This window comes from Sus scrofa, chromosome 13 (assembly GCF_054392235.1).
Source record: "Sus scrofa isolate SSC_HxYL_T2T_F1_AM1 chromosome 13, Sscrofa_HxYL_maternal_Yorkshire_Landrace_v2.0, whole genome shotgun sequence".
NCBI classification, from domain to species: Eukaryota; Metazoa; Chordata; class Mammalia; order Artiodactyla; family Suidae; genus Sus; species Sus scrofa.
The window spans coordinates 33696175-33715806 of NC_139395.1; the positions used below are offsets into that span (position 1 = coordinate 33696175).

Below are 19632 nucleotides of genomic sequence, written 5' to 3' on the forward strand. Positions count from 1 at the left end.
GATCTGGAGGAATTTGTGAATGATCTGCTAGAGCTTGTGTATTTATTCATTTTTTTATTTTTTTGTTTTATTTTTTATTTTTTGTCATTTATTTATATATATTTTTCTACTGTACAGCATGGTGATTTTATTTATTTATGCCTGTCTTGTTCCCAAAAGATTTTTGTGCAGCATTCCAAAAGACTGTGGATAAAGACAGTAAATGACAGTGGAGGAGAAAGAAAAATGGCAGAATGGAGAAGTGAGCACAATTGAGGACCAGTGCCCAATCTGCCAGGACTCACAGGCATTTACATGTTTAATTCTGCCCCTCATCTCAGAGAAAGGTAAGTGCATAGTTAACAAAAAACACAAGTAAGATTTTAAAATATAAAATCACATTTTTTTGTCTTTTAAGGGCCGCACCTGTGGCATATGGAGGTTCCCAGGCTAGGAGTCAAACTGGAGCTATAGCTGCCAGCCATAGCCACAGGAACACGGGATCCAAGCCGCATGTGCCACCTACACCATATATCACGGCAGCGCTGGATCCTTAACCCACTGAGCGAGGCCAGGGATCAAACCTGCGTCCTCATGGATGCTGGTCAGATTCGTTTCCGCTGAGCCACACTGGGAACTCCGAAAATAACTCTTAAAAGTTAAAACAGACCTAACTTTTCACACAAGAAAAAAAATCATTTTAAGTGAATTTGAAACAGTATTTTGACGATATTTAGCCTAAGGATAAAAACACATTTTTGTTGTTGGTCTTTTTAGGGCCTCACCTGTGGCATATGGAAATTCCCAGGCTAGGAGTCAAACCGGAGCTACAGCTGCCGGCCTGTGCCACAGCCACAGCCACAACAGATCTGAGCCACATCTATGACCTACACCATAGCTCATGGCAACACTTAACCCATTGAGCAAGGGTAGGGATCAAACCCAAGTCCTCATGGATATTAGTCAGGTTTATTACCTCTGAGCCACAAAAGGAACTCCTAAAAATACATCCTGAACTGCATTCAGGTAAAACAAATAAACCTGCATCTAGTAGATTCATCCTATTAATAATATTTCATTACTATTTGAATCTATAAAATACATAGTAATTACATCAGATTGCTAGGAACCAGCATTTTCAATGTAAAATAGAAACGAACATAAAATCAAAGGAAGTTAAGTAAAAATGCTGTAATCAGGAAAGCTTGATTTTGCTATGAACCTAAAACTGCTTTAAAAAAAAATGAAGTCTACAGAACAATGTAAATCAGCTATAAGAGAAAAAATAAAAACCTAAAAAAATAGTCTATTTTTTAAAAATCTTCCATTTAAATTGGAAACACTAATGTAACCTAAAATTTTTTTCTCTAAATAAAATATTTATATCCTAGCAGCAGTCACAAAAGCAGCTTAGAAATGACATGAGCCACTAGCACTTAGTACTTAGCTTATGGTCTCTAAATATTTCCCACTAAAAGGAACAAGGGCTCCTTATGAAATCACTTAATTCAATTCTAGGGCAGAATATGTACAAAACAAGCCTAAAACTATCAACAACTATTAGGGCCACAACAAAATGACATGAAGTCAGTTAGAAGGGGCTCCAGGTGGCCCAAAATGAGATATTTTGAGCCCTGGAAGATTTATTATTTTGATGGAATGAAACACATCAGGTTGGAGGTTTCTTGTGGGGCAGTAGGTAACCACCCAGGATTATCACTGCAGCAGCTTGGGTCGCTGCTGTTGCACAGGTTTGATCCCTGGTTGAGAATTTCCACATGCTGAGGGTACAGCAAAAAAAACCCAAAAAACAAAAAAAAGAAACAAGAAAAAAAATCGTTGCTTTGGAGTTGATGGTAGGATTTTACATACGTGTGTGTGTGTGTGTGTGTGTGTGTGTATAAAACACACACACACATATACTTATTTTTTTGGGGGGGGCCATGCCTGCAGCATGTGGAAGTTTCCAGGCCAGGGAATCAAACTTGTGCCATAGCAACAATCCAAGCCACTGCAGTGACAAGGCCAGGTCCTTAACCCGCTGAGCCATGCAGGAACTCCAGGTGGATTATATTTCTAAGTACCACAAAAACTCTTTCAGAATTCAGAGCTGAGGTAAAGGAAGTTTCCATTGTCTCTTGAATATATAAAATGTAACTAATTATTCCCAGAAAGTCTATTTGGTAGTCTGGCCTACTAAATTCTGTATTAAATGTATCAAACTTTAAAAAAAAAGAAATCACCATTTTACAATCCCTAGTGAAATAATGGCTTTAGGCAGCAGTCATCGGTAACTGCCGAAACATTCGAAGAAAAGATGACGTAGAACTTTGCAGTGGAGACGCCAAGCTGACAGCATCGGGACCCATGGATCAATCTTAGTAGCACTGAAAGCAGTGAAGTCTTCTACCAAAAGAGAGGAAGAGTTGAACCTGAATCTATCCAGCTTCTATCTCTAACTTTATTTGTTCATTTTTTGTCTTTTGTCTTTTTAGGGCTGCACCCATGGCATATGGAGGTTCCCAGGCTAGGGATCTAATCAGAGCTGTTGCTGCCAGCCTATGCCAGAGCCACAGCAATGCGGGATCCAAGCCACATCTGCGACCTACAGCACAGCTCACGGCAATGCCAGATCCTTAACCCACTGAGCAAGGCCAGGGATCCAACCCGCGTCCTCAAGGATACTAGTGGGGTTCGTTAACCACTGAGCCACGACAGGAACTCCTCTTTCTCTGACTGTAATAGATGTCCACCTCTAACAGTTTACAGAAAATATGAAGGAGAGTACATTGTCAAACACCACCACAAATCCAAAATACAGGAATACTGACATAGTATCCAGATAACTTGAACAAATAAAAAACACAAAGTAAGGGGAGTATATTCTATAAACTTAAAGAGACTGAAGAAAAATATCACATACAATGTATGGATCTTGTATTTATTTGCCTTTTTAAGGCTGCACCTGCAGCATATGGAATTTCCCAGGCTAGGGCCTGAATCAGAGCTGCAGCTGCCAGGGTAAGCCAGATTTGATGGCCTAGAGCAATGCAGGATCTGAGCTGTATCTGCAACCTAACACAACAGGTCGTAGCAGTGCCAGGTCCTTAACCCACTGAGCGAGGCTAGGGATCAAACCCAAGTCCTCATGGATACCAGTTGGGTTCGTTACCACTGAGCCACAGTGGGAACTCTTGGACCTTATCTTTAGATCTTGGTTCAAACAGAAGAACTGTAAAGTGACATAATTCCTCAAGCAACCAAGGAAAAAACTAAACTGAAAGCTGGCAGAAGGAAGGAAATAATGAAAATCAGAGCAGAGCTAAATGAAATAGAAAATAGAAAGTCAATGCAAGTAAGTTTATTTATTTATTTGGCTGCACCTGTGGCATGAAGTTCCTGGGCCAGGGATCGAATCTGAGCTGTAGCTTCAGCAACACCAGATCCTTAACTCATTGTGCCACAATGGGAACTCCAAGAGTTTATCTTTTGAAAAGATTAACAAAATTAACAAATCTTCTGGATTAACTAAGAAAAAAAAGAAGACACATGTGACTAAAATCAGAAATGTAAGAGGAGGAATTCCCGTCGTGGCTCAGTGGTTAACGAACCTGACTAGGATCCATGAGGATTCGGGTTTGATCCCTGGCCTTGCTCAGTGGGTTAAGGATCTGGTGTTGTCGTGAGCTGTGGTGTAGGTCACAGACGAGGCTCGGGTTGCTGTGGCTGTGGCATAGGCTGGAGGCTACAGCTCCAATTAGAGCCCTAGCCTGGAAACCTCCACATGCCATGAGTGCTGCCCTAGAAAAGACAAAAAGACAAAAAAAAAAAAAAAAAAAAAAAACCCAACAACAAAAAAGAGATATTATAACTGATGCCACAGAAATAAGAAGGATTTTAAGAGACTACTATGAACAATTGCATGCCAACAAACTGCATAACCTAAAAGAAACAGGTAAGTTCCTAGAAAAATACAGCCTACTGAGACTGAATCATAAAGAAATAGGAAATCTGGGAGTTCCCGTCGTGGCTAAGCATTGCCATGAACTGTGGTGTAGGATGCAGACACAGCTTGGATCTGGCGTTGCCGTGGCTGTGGTACAGGCTATCAGCTACAGCTCCAATTAGACTCCTAACCTGGGAACCTCCTAGCCTAAAAAGACAAAAACAAAAACAAGCAAACAAAAATAGAAATAGGAAATCTGATCAGATCAATAACTAGTAAGAAGATTGAGTCCGTAATTTAAAATCTCAACGAAAAACCAAGGACTAGAAGGCTTTGCTAGAGAATTCTGCCAAATATTTAAAGAATTAACACCTTCCTGAAACTCTTCCAGAAAAACTAAAGAGGAGGGACACGTCCTAAGCTCATCCGATGACACTCTAATACCAAAGTCACAACAACAAAGACACAACAAAAAAAGAAAGTTACAGACCAATATTCCTGATGAATATTGATGCAAAAATCCTTGACAAATATCAGCAAACTAAATGCAACAACTCATTAAAAGGATTATACACTATGGCCAAGTGAGATTTGGAACACAAGGATGATTCAACATACGAAGATCAGTCAATGGAAACATCATATCATCAGAATGAAGGATCACACCATGATGGTTTCAGCTGAAGCAGAAATGGATTTGACAAGATTCAACACTTTTTCCTAATAAAACACTCAACAAACTGGAAAGAGAAGGAAATTACCTCAAATTGAAAAGGAAGATGTAAAATTATCTCTGTTCATAGATGACATGATATTAGACGCAGAACACGCTAAAGATCACACACCAAAAAAAAAAAATTGTTAGAACTCACAAATTCAGCAAAGGTGCAGGGAACAAGATCAAAGTACAAAAGCAGTTGCATTTCTATACACTAACAGTGAGGTCCAATCCAAATAGGAAATTAAGAAAATAATTCCAGTTACAATAGCATCAAAAAGAATAAAACACTTGGGAATAAACCAAACCAAAGTGGTGAAACTCATACACTGTAAACTACAAAATACTGCTGAGATATAAAAAGACACATATAAATAGAAATGGATCCCATTTAATGGATCAGAAGACATAGTATTGTTAAGATGTTCATTCTCTCCAATGTGATCTACAGAGTCAATGTAATCTCTAGCAGAACTCCAACAGCATTTTTATTTTTTTCCTTGCTTTTCAGGGCCACACCCGCAGCATATATAAGTTCCAGGCTAGGGGTCAAATAGGAGCTACAGCTGCCAGCCTACACTACAACTCACGGCAACACCGGATCCTTAACCTACTGAGCGAGGCCAGGGATTGAACCCACATCCTCATGGATACCAGTCAGATTCGTTTCTGCTTCGCCACCACGGGAACTCCCCCCACCAGCATTTTTTGCAGAAATAGAAAAATTCATCCTAAAATTCATATGGAATTTCAAGGACCCCAAATAGCCAAAACAATTTTGGAAAGTTAGAAGACCCACACTTCCTGATTTCAAAAGATATTATAAAACCATAGTAATAAAAACAATGAGTCACTGATATAAAGACAAACAAATATACCAATGGAATAGAAGGGACTGAAATAAACTGTCATGTATATGTTCAAATGGTGTTCAACAAGGACACTTAATGGGGAAAGGACAGTCTCTTGAACGAAAAGTATTGAGAAAACTGGATATTCACATGCAAAAGAATCAGGTTGGACCCTTACTTTACACTATATACAAAAATAACTCAAAATGGATCAAGACCATAAAATTTCATTTTTTTCTTTTTTTTCTTAGGGCTGCACTCTTGCCACATGGAGTTCCCAGGCTAGAGTTGAATTGGAGCTGCAGCTGTCAGTCTACGCTACAGCCACAGCAACATAGGATCTGAGCCTCATCTGTGACCTACACCACAGCTCAGGCCAACACAGGATCCTTAACCCACTGGGCGAGGCCAGGGATGGAACCAGTATCCTCATGGTTACTAGTTGGGTTCACTAATGCTAAGCCATAACAGGAACTCCAAGATTGTAAAATTTCAAAACTCCTCAGAGAAAACATAGGGGAAAAGCTTTATAATATTGGGCTTGGCAGTGCACTGCTTGGATATGACACCAAAAGCACAGGCAACAAAAGCAAAAATAGACAAATGGTACATCAAACTTAAAAACTTTTTCATATCAAAGGACACGATAAATAGAGTGAAGGGTCAATCAATCTAAGGAACATGAAATAATATACTCAAATCATATATCTGATAAGGGGTTAATATCCACAATAGTTAATATCCTACAACTCAACAACTAAAAATCAACTTGATTTAAAAATGGGCAGGAGTTTCTACTGTGGCGCAATGGGCTCAGGGCTAATCATGAGAGAAATGAAATCAGTACCACAATAAATTATCTCTGCACACCACTACCAAAAACAGAAGGCAAGTTTCAGTGAGGATGTAGAGAAACTGGAACATTTGTGTACTGCTGCTCGGATTGCAAAGTGGTCCAGCTACTATGGCAAACAGTATGGAAGTTTCTCAAAATATGAAAATGAGAAAGACTATACGAAACATTATTCAGCCTTAAGTAGGAAGGAAGTCTTATCACAGGCTACAATAGGGGGTGAGCACCGAGGACATTATGCTAAGTGAAATAATCCCATCACAAGAGACAAACACCATTCAGTTCCACTTATATGAGGTACCCAGAGTAGTGGAACTCACACACGCAGAATGTCAAGGGTGGTTACCAAGGGCTGAGGGCTGGCTGGGGGGTGGGGAAGAGTTGTTTGATACAGAGTTTCACATTTTCAAGATGAAAAAGCTCTGGAGATGTGTTTTACAGCAATGTGTATACATTTAACACTACTGAACTGTACACTTAAAAATCACTAAGATGAATTTTATGCTACGTGTTTTTTTATCCACATACACACACACAGAAAAGACAGTGAGAGAAAGCAGGAAAAACTGAAAACTCTTTACATAATTATCTGCATTTGAATCCTGTACTCTCCTGGAAGAGATATAACTACTTAATACCTAGGCAGTGGGAAAAAACACTTGGATTAAGAGGTAGAAGATTTGAGTTCTAGACCCAAGTCTCCTAACAAGGTATTAGATAGATATTAAAGAATTACCATGAATTTCATTGGCCCTAACAACATGTTGGATATGCTTTTTTATTTTATTTTATTTTATTTGTCTCTTGCTATTTCTTTGGGCCGCTCCCGCGGCATATGGAGGTTCCCAGGCTAGGGGTCGAATCGGAGCTGTAGCCACCGGCCTACGCCAGAGCCACAGCAACGCGGGATCCGAGCCGCGTCTGCAACCTACACCACAGCTCACGGCAACACCGGATCCTTAACCCACTGAGCAAGGGCAGGGAGCGAACCCGCAACCTCATGGTTCCTAGTCGGATTCGTTAACCACTGCGCCACGACAGGAACTCCTGGATATGCTTTTTTAAAGGGATTCATACTGAAGTAGTCTTGGGTGAAAGTATATATGCTAAGGTTTGCCTTGTAGCACTCCAGACAAAAAAAAAGTAAGCATGGGGCAGGGGTAGATGAGAATGCACAGTAAAATAGTCACAGTGGTTGAAGCTGAGTGAGGAGTCCATGGGGATCCATGCTTTTCTTTCTACTTTGTCAATATTTTCAGCTTTTCACAATAAAAAGCTTAAAAAAAAAGGGGAGAAAAGGATGGATGGATGGATGTTTGGAATGGATGGCAGTTTGGAATGGATGGCAGTAGGATTGATATATATAACAATAGCATCATAATACACAGGCTACTGTTAATTTTTAGAAAGCACTGTTATATTTTAACTTGCATTTAACAGATTTTAAAAAACAACCTAAACTGAAACAGAATCTTCCATCTTCAAGTAAATGTTCCTCTCCACCTCCCCTGGCAATAAATAAACAAATCAAAGAAGGTGAAGAACAGGGAACAGAGGTGTCAAGGGCGCCCACAGAGTGGCCACCGGGACCATAGCTGGACAAATGGAGGAATTTCTGCTGGGAAAACTTCCACTATTTCATGGAACATAAACCAAGTGTGGGAAGATGCTACTGACTATTCTTCAGGCACATCAGATGGACCTGTCTTGTTTCTGATTTGAGAGGATTCAGTTAAGCAAGGACTTCAGAGCAAGGATGACGTATGCACAAGATTGGAAGCCGCTAGGACCCAAGGGAAAAAAAAGAGCAATGCAAGATGGAAAGCAGGACAGATGGAAACAGATTCCATCAAGTTTAGGGCATGAAGAGAAAGATTCCAAATCAAGACACCAGGGAAATAATAGCTGGTAGAGCAGGAGAGACACACAGGACCCCTTGCACTGAAGGGTGGGAAACAAATGGCACAACTCTGCGTAGACTGGCGGGGCCGGCGGGGGGGGGGTCCCCCCAAAAGGAAGCTGGAAGCCGGGGAGCCCCACTAGGGTCACAAGAAAGTGAGAGGGTTTGGAAGAGCAACCTTCCTGAAGTGGAGAGGCAGGGAGCCTGAGCAGAGCTGGGCACTGCCCTGGACAAAACACTCCGCCCCACCCCCACCCCTGTAACTGCACCATCTGTAGAATGTGTTCATAGAGAGGCTCTCCAGGGTCCCTTCCTTGGTTCTAAGTTTTTCTCCAAATTTATTCCTGGCTGTAAGGATGGTTAAACAGTAATCATAAGAGAACCACTGAAATCTCAACTTGAAGACATATTTTACTTTTTCATTTTATTATTTTTTTAAAATCTTTTTCTAGGGCTGCACCCGAGGCATATGGAGGTTCCCAGGCTAGGGGTCTAATCAGAGCTGTAGCCACCGGCCTATACCACAGCCACAGCAACGCGGGATCCGAGCTGCGTCTGCAACCTATACCATAGCTCACGGCAACGCCGGATCCTTAACCCACTGAGCGGGGCCAGGGATTGAACCCGAAACCTCATGGTTCCTAGTTGGATTTGTTAACCACTGCGCCATGACGAGAATTCCTGAAGACATATTTTAAACTTGACTGGAAGGCCTGCTGTCAACACTTCAGCTGCCTGAACACAAGAAAGGTGATCTCCAGGGTTCCCCAGGGTTCCACTGAGCAACGGGACAAGGAAGAAAAGGAAGAAGCTCGTCCTGGCCAAGCCAAGCATGCACGGGAAGACATTAACATGGGCAGAGGGGAGCAAACCCCAGTAGTTGCTGCTTTGACAAATCACCCAATCCACAGGACTGGATGCTCCATAAAGTTTCTGGGCATCTGTGACCAAAATAACCCCTTTGCATGTCCCATGAGATGTTTAAAAATTAGCAACATCAAGTGCTGACTTGAGACAGTGCCACTGCAACTTTGTGCCATATCTTAATACCCTCCCCAAGAAACAATCTTGAGGTAGATAGGATAATTATCTCAATTTCAGGATTTGTGAGGTCAAGTCTGCTTCCTGACAAGGGAGCAGAAGGGTGTGCTCCTCCAGGTAAGAGCTCCCTCTTGAAGAAAGATTCCCAGGCCTTATTGCTCCCCTAGTGTCAAAGAGGCCCTTGCCTCTGACCCAGGGGCTGGCCAGTGGGTGATGGGCTGCTCCAGACACAGTAACTCCTGCCTTTTTCTGTGGGTCCAGTGTAGGGATGGCCAGAGCCTCAGAACAGTTCTAATGGGGTCGGGCTTGCAGAGGCCGGGGGAGGCAGTGAGCCACACAGCAGGAAGGACAGCCCAGCCCCCCACAGCCAGGGCCCCACAGGAGGGAAAGCATCGGGGCCACCGGAGCCCAGAGCCCTGACACTCCCAATGCAAAGCTCAGTCCATCTCCCACCCCCCCACTGGGAGGGAGCAAACGTCCAAATCAGATAAAAAACTGGGGTGGAGGGCGGGCACTCCACTTTTTGGACTGTTCCTCCCACACTGAAACTGGCCAACCGCAACCCCTCTCTGGGCCCAGCCCACATAGTTATGGTGACTGAACTCAGCCTTAAGCAGACCACTTTGAAAGGAACTTCGGATTCAAGCCCGTTTGTCATCTTTACACTGTTACTTGTGTTTGAATCCTGTTCTCACCTATAAGGGTGCAGCTACTTAACCATCAGCCCGTGGGAAGAACACTTTTGTTGGGAGGTAGAAAATCTGGCTTCTGGCTCAGAATCTCCCACATCCCTTGTCAGGCAGCCAGTGCTCCACCTCTCTTTGCCTGTTTCCCCATCTCTCAGGAGAAGAAAGTGGCCTGTCCCTATTCACTTCATCCCCGTGTTGCACAAAAGGTGTCAAGGGAGGCAAACACCCTCTGAATTTCTAGGCAGCTGCACTGTGACCTTCACCTACAGGTGCTTGCATCCTTCCACCCCCTCTCCCATCCCAACGGCCAGGAGCAGAACCAGTCAGACAGCAGGGCTCAAGGCCAGGAACAGGATGAGCCCTGTATTCCAGCCAGTGACTGGTAAATGCTCTCAGTAAAGGTGACTCTGATAGAATCAAAGGGGAAAAGAAAGCCAGAGGGCCTCTGTCTCGCCAGTTCTCCCAGATTATCTAGCAATACTGCCTCTTCCCCAGAAAGCTCTGGATTGATGATTCTAGAAACTGCTAAAATCCTAAAGAGGATTTTAAAAGGCCAAGAGTCCTCTTCCTACTCCACTTTCCAGAGGCATCCCTTTCAAGCCACAGCCCTATTTTGGTTCAACCCCCAAAATGAAGTTCTGCAGAGGCTTACTCCATATCATCTGGAAAACAGACACCTGTTCTCACTTGAGTGCCTTTAGTAGCCTCACCAGTGCATATAAAAAAGCAGATGGCCATCTACAGAGTTAAACTGCCTGGACTTGCCAGGCAGCCCCACCACAAATCCCGGTGCAAGCCAGGCTCGTGACAAGCATGTGTTGGCAGGAGAGGCTGGAGGGGGTAAAGCAGGCAGCCTGCCCGGCAGAGGGATGGAGATGGAGGGCAAGGGCGATGAGCAGGCAGGTATGGCAGGGGGGTTTAGGGTGCCCGCCGGAGGATGATCTCAGTAATCTCTGCCCTGCTGCCCAGCCGCATGGGTATCCCATAGTAGGCGGTGCCTGGGCTCACATACACAAACGTAGTCTGCGCCACTTGGTAGAGACCAGCAAAGAAGGGGTTCAGGAGATAGGCTGCCACGTTCAAGGGAAAGATCTGCCCAGCATGCGTGTGCCCAGAAAGGATCAAGTTAATATCTGGCCGAGCCTGCAGGGCTCTCTTGGCAGCCAGGGGCTGGTGAGCTAGCAAGATGGTGGCGTGGTCTGGGCTGCAGCCCCCCAGGGCCTTCTCAAGGTCCATGCCATGGCCAGAGTAGTGTAGGATGTCCGCTTCGATGTCATCCACCCCAGCCAAGCAGATCCAGTCGTCATCCTTACCGCCGACACCCTGCGCCCGGGTGGCAGAAATCTTCACGTTCTCATTGTGGAGGGGCCTGACATTCAGGGATTCCAGCAGCGCAAACCAGTTGCTGACATCTGACGTGTAGTACTCGTGATTCCCCGTGACAAAGTATGTGCCGAGGCGGGAATGAAGCTGGCCCAGAGGAGCAACAGCCGTGCGGAGGACAGAGGCTTCGGAATCACACAGGTCACCCACGATCACTGTGACATCTGGGTCCAGCATGTTCACCATGTTCACAAACATCTCCATCTTGGTCCTGCCCACCGTGGGGCCCAGGTGGATGTCCGAGAGGAGCACGATCTTGAGGTTGTCCATGGTGGTGGGCAGCTGGTGGATGGGCACGTCCACGGTTTTCACAGCTGGGGGCTGGGCGGCATTTAGCAGCCCCACCACGCTGAGCACAGCGGTCACCACCACTGCCAGCGCCGGCCTGAGGGCCAGCTTCCTTGTCCTGTCGAGGCTGCCCACGACCCTGCCCGCGCGCCAGGCCAGGAGCTGGTAGGCCTGCTCCATGCCACTGAGGGTACAGAGGAAGAAGACCATGATGATGTATGCCCCCAGGCAGGAGTAGGCGGCCAGGGAAAAGAGGTAGGGCTCCTCAGCCACTAAAAAGAGCATGGTGAAGAAACTGGAATGGGCCAGGGCCAAGAATGCAATGACAGCCACCTTCCAGAGCTGGAAACAGGTTGACTCGGCGGCCGGGGACTGGCTGAGGTTGCTGATGGCGCTACGCCAGATGTAGAGGGAGCCGAGAAGCATTAGCGAGTTGGCAAACAGGGCGAGCTGCAGGCGGAACAGCCACCGCCAAGCCCTGAGCTCAAGGCTCTCTGCCAGGTAGGAACGGGAGACCACCATGGACACGAAGACAGTGCCAGCAGCCAGGGCAGCCTTGGCGCCCAGGGACAGCTGCCTGAAGATCGCCATCACCTCTGCTCCTAAGAGGGTCCCCCTGCCAGTTTTGTGCAGGTGGGCTCTGGAAGGCGAGTTCCTTAGAAAGGACAGTGGCCAAGGACAGGTGTCCAGGTCAGCTCCGCCTGCAACCAGGAACCGGCATCAGCTTTGTGGGATTTATTGCTTCCTTGTCCCCAGTCAAAACCTAAAGGCCACTTACATCTGCCCAACCCGCCTTGAATCTAAGCCACTCACAAACCAGTCCATCGCTACACTTTCTTTTTTGGGGGGTGGGGGGCACATCAGTCCCATGTGGAAATTACCAGGTTAGGGATGGAACTTGCGCCACTGTAACATCATGGGCAGTTTTCATTTTCTTAGTTTTTTTTAATGTTTATTTCCACAAAATGCATATGAACTTTTATAATAAGAAAAACATTATTGTAATTCATCAGTTCAGTTCTCAAAGTGTGGTCTGGGGAGACCCTTCGGGAGGGTCCATTTAGTCAAAACTGTTTTCCACAACAGTACTAAGCCATAGCCATTTTCTCCTTAGTGTACAGTGGAGTTTTCCAGAGGCTACATGACATGTGATATGGCAAGAAATGGAGAAGTAGCTATGAAAATCCAACTGTCATCTATTAAGACAGACATGAAAGAGATATGGAAAAATGGAAAACAGTGTCACTCTTCATCCCAAAATTTGGTGAGAAATATTGTTATTAAAAAAAAATACATTAAGACTATCAACATATAATGAATTTCTTTTTTTCTTTCTTTTTTTTTCTTTTTGGTCTTTTTGCCTTTTTCTAGGGCCACTCCTGAGGCACACAGAGGTTCCCCGGCTAGGGGTCTAATTGGAGCTGTAGCCGCCAGCCTACACCACAGCCACAGCAACGCGGGATCTGAGCCACATCTGCCACCTATACCACAGCTCATGGCAACGTTGGATCCTTAACCCACTGAGTGAGGCCAGGAATCGAACCTGCAACCTCATGGTTCCTAGTTGGGTTCGTTAACCACTGCGCCACGACGGGAACTCCTATTTCTTAATATTTTCAAATATTCTAACTTCTAGGACAGTTAAGGTTTGGGAACTGCTGTTCTAGGAAATCATGGAAAGCTAGTCTGCTGGTCTCTTTTTCACCTCTAGGCACAGGAGGGACACCTGACCTAAGAATTCCTGGGGTATTTGCTGTATAGCAGAAATTGACAGAATATTGTAAATCCACTATACTGTAAAATTTTTTTCAAGTAATAATAAAAAGAACCATCATGTTACAAGTCAAAAACAAAACAACAACAAAAAACAAACAAAAAAAGGAATTCCTAGGATGAAGCCAGCCTCCCAGTTTGGGCCTTGGGCCTGGCAGTCCTAAGGCAGCCCTTGCTGAATGATGCTGCATAATTGGGGGGGGGGTGTGTGTGTGCAACTAGGACCCAGGGGGCTGCCCGGTCCCCTAGCTCCTCCCCCATGAATCCTCATCCCTCCTCTCTCGCAATTCTCTGAGATATCAGTTAATGACCTGTTTTCCCCCATCCATCTTTCTCTGCCACCGTGCCCTTGAACAGTTCTTATGTGGTTCTCAGAGGGAGCTAGTTCCCACGCCAGCGTAGGGTAGGGGAGTCACAGACTGGGGCAGCGGCTGTTCATTTGAGGTGACCCTTTTCCCAAGAAGAATCCAAAATAAAAACATTTTCGGCAGTTCTTTTACAAATACTTAAGATTTTCAACCTCGATTTTAGATAAATGTAGTTGCGTTTTTTGTTTGTTTTTTTTTCTGCTCCAGAAACTTTACCAAAAGCCTTTTATTAAAGGGTGTCACAGTGGGCCCGAAGTTCACCAGCTTCTACTTAAAAACAAGCCCCAGACTCAGTCTACCTGAACTCTGGAGAACCAAAGTCGGTTCTCTGACGGTGTAGAGGGACAGGTGCCCGTTTTAATTCCTCGCTCTCTCCTCCCCCAATCCCCCCACCTTTCCGCGGTCGTGACGCTGACCTCCCCAGGAGCGATTCGGATGTCCTGTGGCCCCTGCCTTAGCTCTGCCGGGTGGACCGAGGCTGTCCTCCTCCAATCGTGCACACATCCCCCTTCCCCCGCAACACACACACATACACACACCTCGCCCGGCCAGATCTCCCTCAAGCAACGCTGCCTGCCTCTTGCCCAGCGCCAAACTCTGAAAGTTTGGAAAATCCGGGACAAAAACGTAGGCGGCGGGAATCGGCGAGAAGGACGCGAGATAAAGAGACCACCTAGAAGGAAATTAACCCAATGTTCCCATTGCGGGGGCCTCTCCTGACCCGATTTTCTCCTTCCGGAGCGCTCCGCAGAGCACAAATTGCAAGGGAGGGCGAGCCAAGCCAGAGCCCGAGGCGCCTGTCAAGACGCGCGCTACTTGGAATCCACCCCCACCTCTCGCCAAGACCTCAAAGTTGGAAAGCACCTCATCTCAGCCTCTCCGTGCATTGGTAGGGTAAGTGGGTCCCAACGAAGGAGGCGGCGAGGGCGGGAATACGCGAGCGACAAAGCCACCGGGAAGGACGCGCGCCCCGCCCGCCTCTGACGGGAGGGCCGGCCCACTGCCTGCGCTCCTCCGGTTTCCGGAGCCCGGGCGCGCCCCAGGACCCCCGGCTCACTGGGACCCCGAGTGGCCCCAGCCCCAACCCAGTCCCCGCCAGCCTGTCCCCAGTCCATCATTCCCGCGTGGGGAGGGTGCCTGTGGACTTACTTTCAAGCCACCCCCAGAGCCCAGCATCAGCGGCACCAGCAGCAGGGAGAGGATGTGAACGACCCCCGGCATATCCACCCTCCGGCCTCCAGGCCTCCCGGGTCCGCAGTCAGCGCCGGGACGGCCGCTCGGCGCCCGGCGTTTGAGGACCCGTGGCCTGGCCCCGCCCCGCGCCGGCTCCGCCCGGCGCCCCGCCTGCCTGCCGCCGAGCCCTAAACCCCGGAGGCGCAAGCCGCGTGACTCTAGGAAAGTGTTATCTGGCCTCTGCCGGAGGGAGGGGCCTTTCTCGAACTCTGGAGGCCTCGCTGTCTGCGCTTGGGGGTTGGACTTTGACCAAAGGCTCCTTGCTCCCAGGCTCCCTTGACAGGGCAGAAGGGAGAAACTGAGGCAAAATAAACCTAAGTGGACTAGATCGACTCCCGGCCCCACATACAGACCTGTCCGGAAAACTAAAGCAGGGGCCCACAAAATAAGGTTCCTGGACCAAGCGTGTATCTGGTACATGTTGATAATGGAAATAACAGGTCCTTGTCCAGGAAACTCCTAGGAGTAGTGTCCAGAAACCTGTGATACTACAAACCCTCCATGTTATTTGGTTGCACGCTCAAGTTTGAGAACCACTGTTTTAGGTTACTGATAAATTTAGAGTTGGCAAAGTCTTTGCAAATGCCAACCCTCCAAGCACCAGAGTCTGCAGAATTTTTATTTCATCTTTGGGTCTTGGGAGAGTAGCAACACCTCTCCCCCTTTCTGCACTTGAGCCTTCCAGTAAGGCCGGCGTTATCTTTTTTACATTTGGGAAAATGAAGGCTCTTCCGTGTGAGTTAGCTTGTCCAGGGCCGCTGGTTACCACCAGATCTGAGTCTGAAGTTGTCTTTTCCTACCTGGTTGTTTGAACTCTCTGAAAATCCTCCCTTTCTTCCCACCACTGCAGGAGTCTCACATTTCACCAAAATTGAATTTCAGAGGAAGGAGCCTTTAGGGAAATAGCTTTATGTATACTTTTCCCAGCTTTATTGGGATATAAGTGACATTCCACAAAACTGACTCGTTTTAAATATTTTCAACTTTGAGTTAACTTAGTTTTGAAAAATAAAAATATACGATTAAATTATGCTGTCTCTTGACAGACTCCTTGACTAAACTTTAATTAGGACCCTCTGACTAGAGATTCTTCTAGATTAAATTTGATCTGGACCTTGGCCTTCTGTGTCTGTCCTATCCATGCCCGGCCTGCATTGTCCAGTCTTAGCAAAGAATCTTGTTAAGTCAATTTAGGGACCATCTCCCAATTCTTGATGTCTGATCAAATTCCTCATCCCTACCCCACCTTCCTTGGACCTACCTTTAACAAGAATCCCTTGAGATCTCCTCTTATAATTTTCCATCTACTAGGCCCTCCTTTTGCTGGATATAAATCCCCAGCTGTCTTAGCTGTACTTAGAATAGAGACCCATTCCTTCCCATCCATGGCAGTAGAGGTGACCCCTGTAGGAAATGATACCATTTTAGCAAGTGTAAGAATAATTTTTTTGGAGTTCCCGTCGTGGCGCAGTGGTTAACGAATCCGACTAGGAACCATGAGGTTGCGGGTTCGGTCCCTGCCCTTGCTCAGTGGGTTAATGATCTGGCGTTGCCATGAGTTGTGGTGTAGGTTGCAGATGCAGCTCGGATCCCGCGTTGCTGTGGCTCTGGCGTAGGCCAGTGGCTACAGCTCCGATTGGACCCCTAGCCTGGGAACCTCCATATGCCTCAGGAGCGGCCCAAAGAAATAGCAAAAAGACAAAAAAAAAAAAAAAAAAAAAAAAAAGAATAATTTTTTCTTAAATTGTATTATTGACAACTTCTGACTCTTTAAAAAACTTAGTTTGATTCTTAAACAGTGGAAGTGATGATTATAGAAGTCAAGAATTGTTGTTACTTGTGAGATAAGGGCCTGAGATTGGGAGAGGCCAACAAAGTTTTGTTTCTTGAACTAGAGGGTAGTTACAAGGGTATTCACCATAATATAACTCATTTCATCATTTATTTGTTTTGTGTCGCTTTCTCTGTTTTTAAAATAAGTTTAGAAGTCATTTTTTACTTTTAATAAGTTAAAAAAAAAAACCATAGCTGTGTTCAAAAAAACCTTTTAGGAGTTCCCACTGTTTTGCAGCGGGATTGACTGTGTCTTAGGAATGCTGAGATGCAGATTCAATCCCCAGCCTGGCACAGTGAGTTAGGGATGACAGGGAACCTGTGGCTTAGGGCGCAACTTTTAGTTAACTTAGTTTTGAAAAATAAAAATATATGATTACATTATGTGTTTAATTTCAGATTAAACACATCTCGGATCTGATCCCTGGCCTGGGAACTCCATATACCAAGGGGCGGCCAAAAAAGAAAATCAAACAAACAAAAAGAACCTTTTATATTGTGTAACAAAAGAGCTAAAATTCCATCTGCTCATTCCTTTCTCCTTTCCCACTGGGCGTTTCCTCTGGAGACTGAGAAACTGGCTTTCCTTTCTCAGGTTCTTTTCATGCCTGAAATGCAGAGTCCCTCTCCTTGTCCTGTGGAAGTCCTTTCCACACTCAGCAAGCCTGGGGGCAGGCACACCTAAGTTGGAATTTGAACTCTACTGCTTGATGTCTCAATGACTGTAGGCAAGTTACTTAACCTCTCTGAGCACTAGTTCCTTCACTGGTAAAATAGGGGTAATGATATGGAACTTATTGGGTCATTGGGGAAGTTAGCAAGGGTGATGACTGTAGGACATTTGGCACATATAAGAATTTTTTTTTTTTTTCTTTTGCAATTTGTCATTTTAGGGCCACACGCACGTCATATGGAGGTTCCCAGGCTAGGGGTCTAATCGGAGCTGTAGCCATTGGCCTACACCACAGCCACAGCAACACGGGGTCCAAGCCGCGTCTTTGACCTACACCACAGCTCATGGCAACGCTGGATCCTTAACCCACTGAGTGAGGCCAGGGATCAAACCCACATTCTCACGGATCTTAGTCAGGTTTGTTAACCACTGAGCCACGACGGAAACTCCCACATACAGGATGTTAATTAGGCCTGTAGGTTAATTCCTTGATTTTGATTAGGGTACAAGTTCTAAAGATTAAGTAATAGTTTGGTATTAATTTATAGATTTTGATAATTTTCATTGTGGTTATATAAGAGAATGTCCTTGTTTGGGGGAAAGGAAAGGGCATTATCTTTGCTACTGGTTCCCAAATCATTCAGAAAAAAAAAAAAATGTGTATACATACATACACACAGAACAATAAAGCAAGTGTGGTAAAATGTTGACCTTTGGGGAATCAGTCGTGGAATTCTTTGTACTATTTTTTCAATTTTTTCCTAAGACCAAATTACTGCAAAATGAAGTTTGTTTGTTTTAAAGATTCTTGGAGTTACCTCATGGCTCAGCTAGTTAGGCATCCAACATTGTCCCCAGCCTGGGAGTTACCTCATGGCTCAGCTAGTTAGGCATCCAACATTGTCCCCAGCCTGGGAGTTTCCACATGCCACAGGTGGGGCCCAAGCAAAACAAAACAAAATAAAAAGATTCTTAGTACATAGCAAATCCAGTTTTTCCCACCATCTTTCCAAACCTATAGATCCAAGGTAATAATACACAGCAGGCATTTTTAACTGAGTTGAGGCAGAAAAGGATTTTGGCACAGGGGTTGGCAGACTAAAGCCAGCAGCCCAAATCCAGCCCGGGTACAATTTGCATGACCTGCCAATTAGGAATTCATTTAAAAAAAATTCATTTTTACATTCTTCAACAGTTGGGAAAAAAAGTCAAAAGGAGAATGATGTTTTGTGACATTTGAAAATGATATGATTCAAATGTCACTGTCCATGAATAAACAAAATACAGTGTCCTTGTAGCAGAACACGGCCCCTCCCTAATCCTCTCCACACCGCATGTGACTGCTTTGACATTATGATGACGGGTGGTGGTTGAAACAGAGACCTCATGCCCACAAAACCTAAAATATAATGTTAGGCCCTTTACAGTAGAAGCTTGCCCAGAGAGCATAGATTGTAGTTTGTTTGTTTCTGAGATTTAATACCTGGCTTCATACTATAATTGAACTAGCAGTAATAACTAGCCATTGTTGTTTTGTGCTAGATGCTTTGCCTGCAGTGAGTAATAATGCCTCATAATCTAGTTGCATGTTATTATCTGCATTTCACAGATGAGAAAACTAAGCTATATGACTTGCCAATAGCCACAGAGCTAGAAAGTGATGGCACCTCTAAAGTCACATTGCCTTCAATTATAATAAAAAATTTATTTTGGGGGGGTTCCCACCTGGGCTAAGTGGAAACAAATCTGACTAGAATCCACAGGGATGTAGGTTTGCTCCCTGGCCTCACTCAGTGGGTTAAGGATCCGGTGTTGCTGTGAGCTGTAGTGCAGGTTGAACATGCATTGCTGTGGCTGCATAGGCCAGCAGCAATAGCTCCAATTCAACCCCTAGCCTGGGAACCTCCATATGCTTTGGGTGTGGCCCTAAAACAGACAAAAAGACAAACATAAATAAAGTATAGTTTATTTATGATGTTGTGTTAGTTTCTGGTATACAGCACAGTGACTCAGTTCTATATGTATTCTTTTCTATTGTGGTTTATTAGAGCTTGAATTATTTTTACAAGGCCATGCTTCTGTGTATGCTTTATTTATAGTTCCT

At 45.2% G+C, this 19632-nt stretch overlaps 3 protein-coding genes across 5 annotated transcripts in view; 1 reads left to right on the plus strand and 2 right to left on the minus strand.

The window, feature by feature from the left end:
* GLB1 (galactosidase beta 1) overlaps positions 1 to 15060 on the minus strand; it is a 100748-nt gene extending 85688 nt beyond the window's left edge. Inside the window, exon 1 of the mRNA XM_021071553.2 lies at positions 14939 to 15060. Coding sequence (XP_020927212.2) covers positions 14939 to 15010 — 72 coding nt within the window. The 5' untranslated portion in view covers positions 15011 to 15060. The remainder of the gene's footprint in view (positions 1 to 14938) is intronic.
* TMPPE (transmembrane protein with metallophosphoesterase domain) lies at positions 7747 to 15060 on the minus strand. 2 transcript variants are annotated; one of them, XM_021071556.2, is made up of 2 exons: positions 14939 to 15060; positions 7747 to 12349 (listed from the first exon to the last, which is right to left on the minus strand). In XM_021071556.2, the coding sequence occupies exon 2, from the start codon at positions 12237 to 12239 to the stop codon at positions 10896 to 10898; it is 1344 nt and encodes a 447-aa protein (XP_020927215.2). In that variant the 5' UTR covers positions 12240 to 12349; positions 14939 to 15060; the 3' UTR covers positions 7747 to 10895. The 2 variants fall into 2 exon arrangements, with proteins under 2 accessions (XP_020927215.2, XP_084843755.1); XM_084987629.1 differs by lacking the exon at positions 14939 to 15060 and adding an exon at positions 14654 to 14740.
* The window catches only part of CRTAP (cartilage associated protein), a 58113-nt gene continuing 52993 nt past the window's right edge, over positions 14513 to 19632 (plus strand). The window contains exon 1 of one of the 2 annotated variants that reach the window (XM_021071557.2): positions 14513 to 14683. The gene's annotated coding sequence lies outside the window, so the exon portion shown is untranslated. The remainder of the gene's footprint in view (positions 14684 to 19632) is intronic. The other variant, XM_084987630.1, reaches the window with a different exon arrangement.

Coding starts and splice junctions, on each gene's coding strand:
- TMPPE (XM_021071556.2), bottom strand. CDS start 12,239: ATGGCGATCTTCAGGCAGCTGTCCCTGGGCGCCAAGGCTGCCCTGGCT.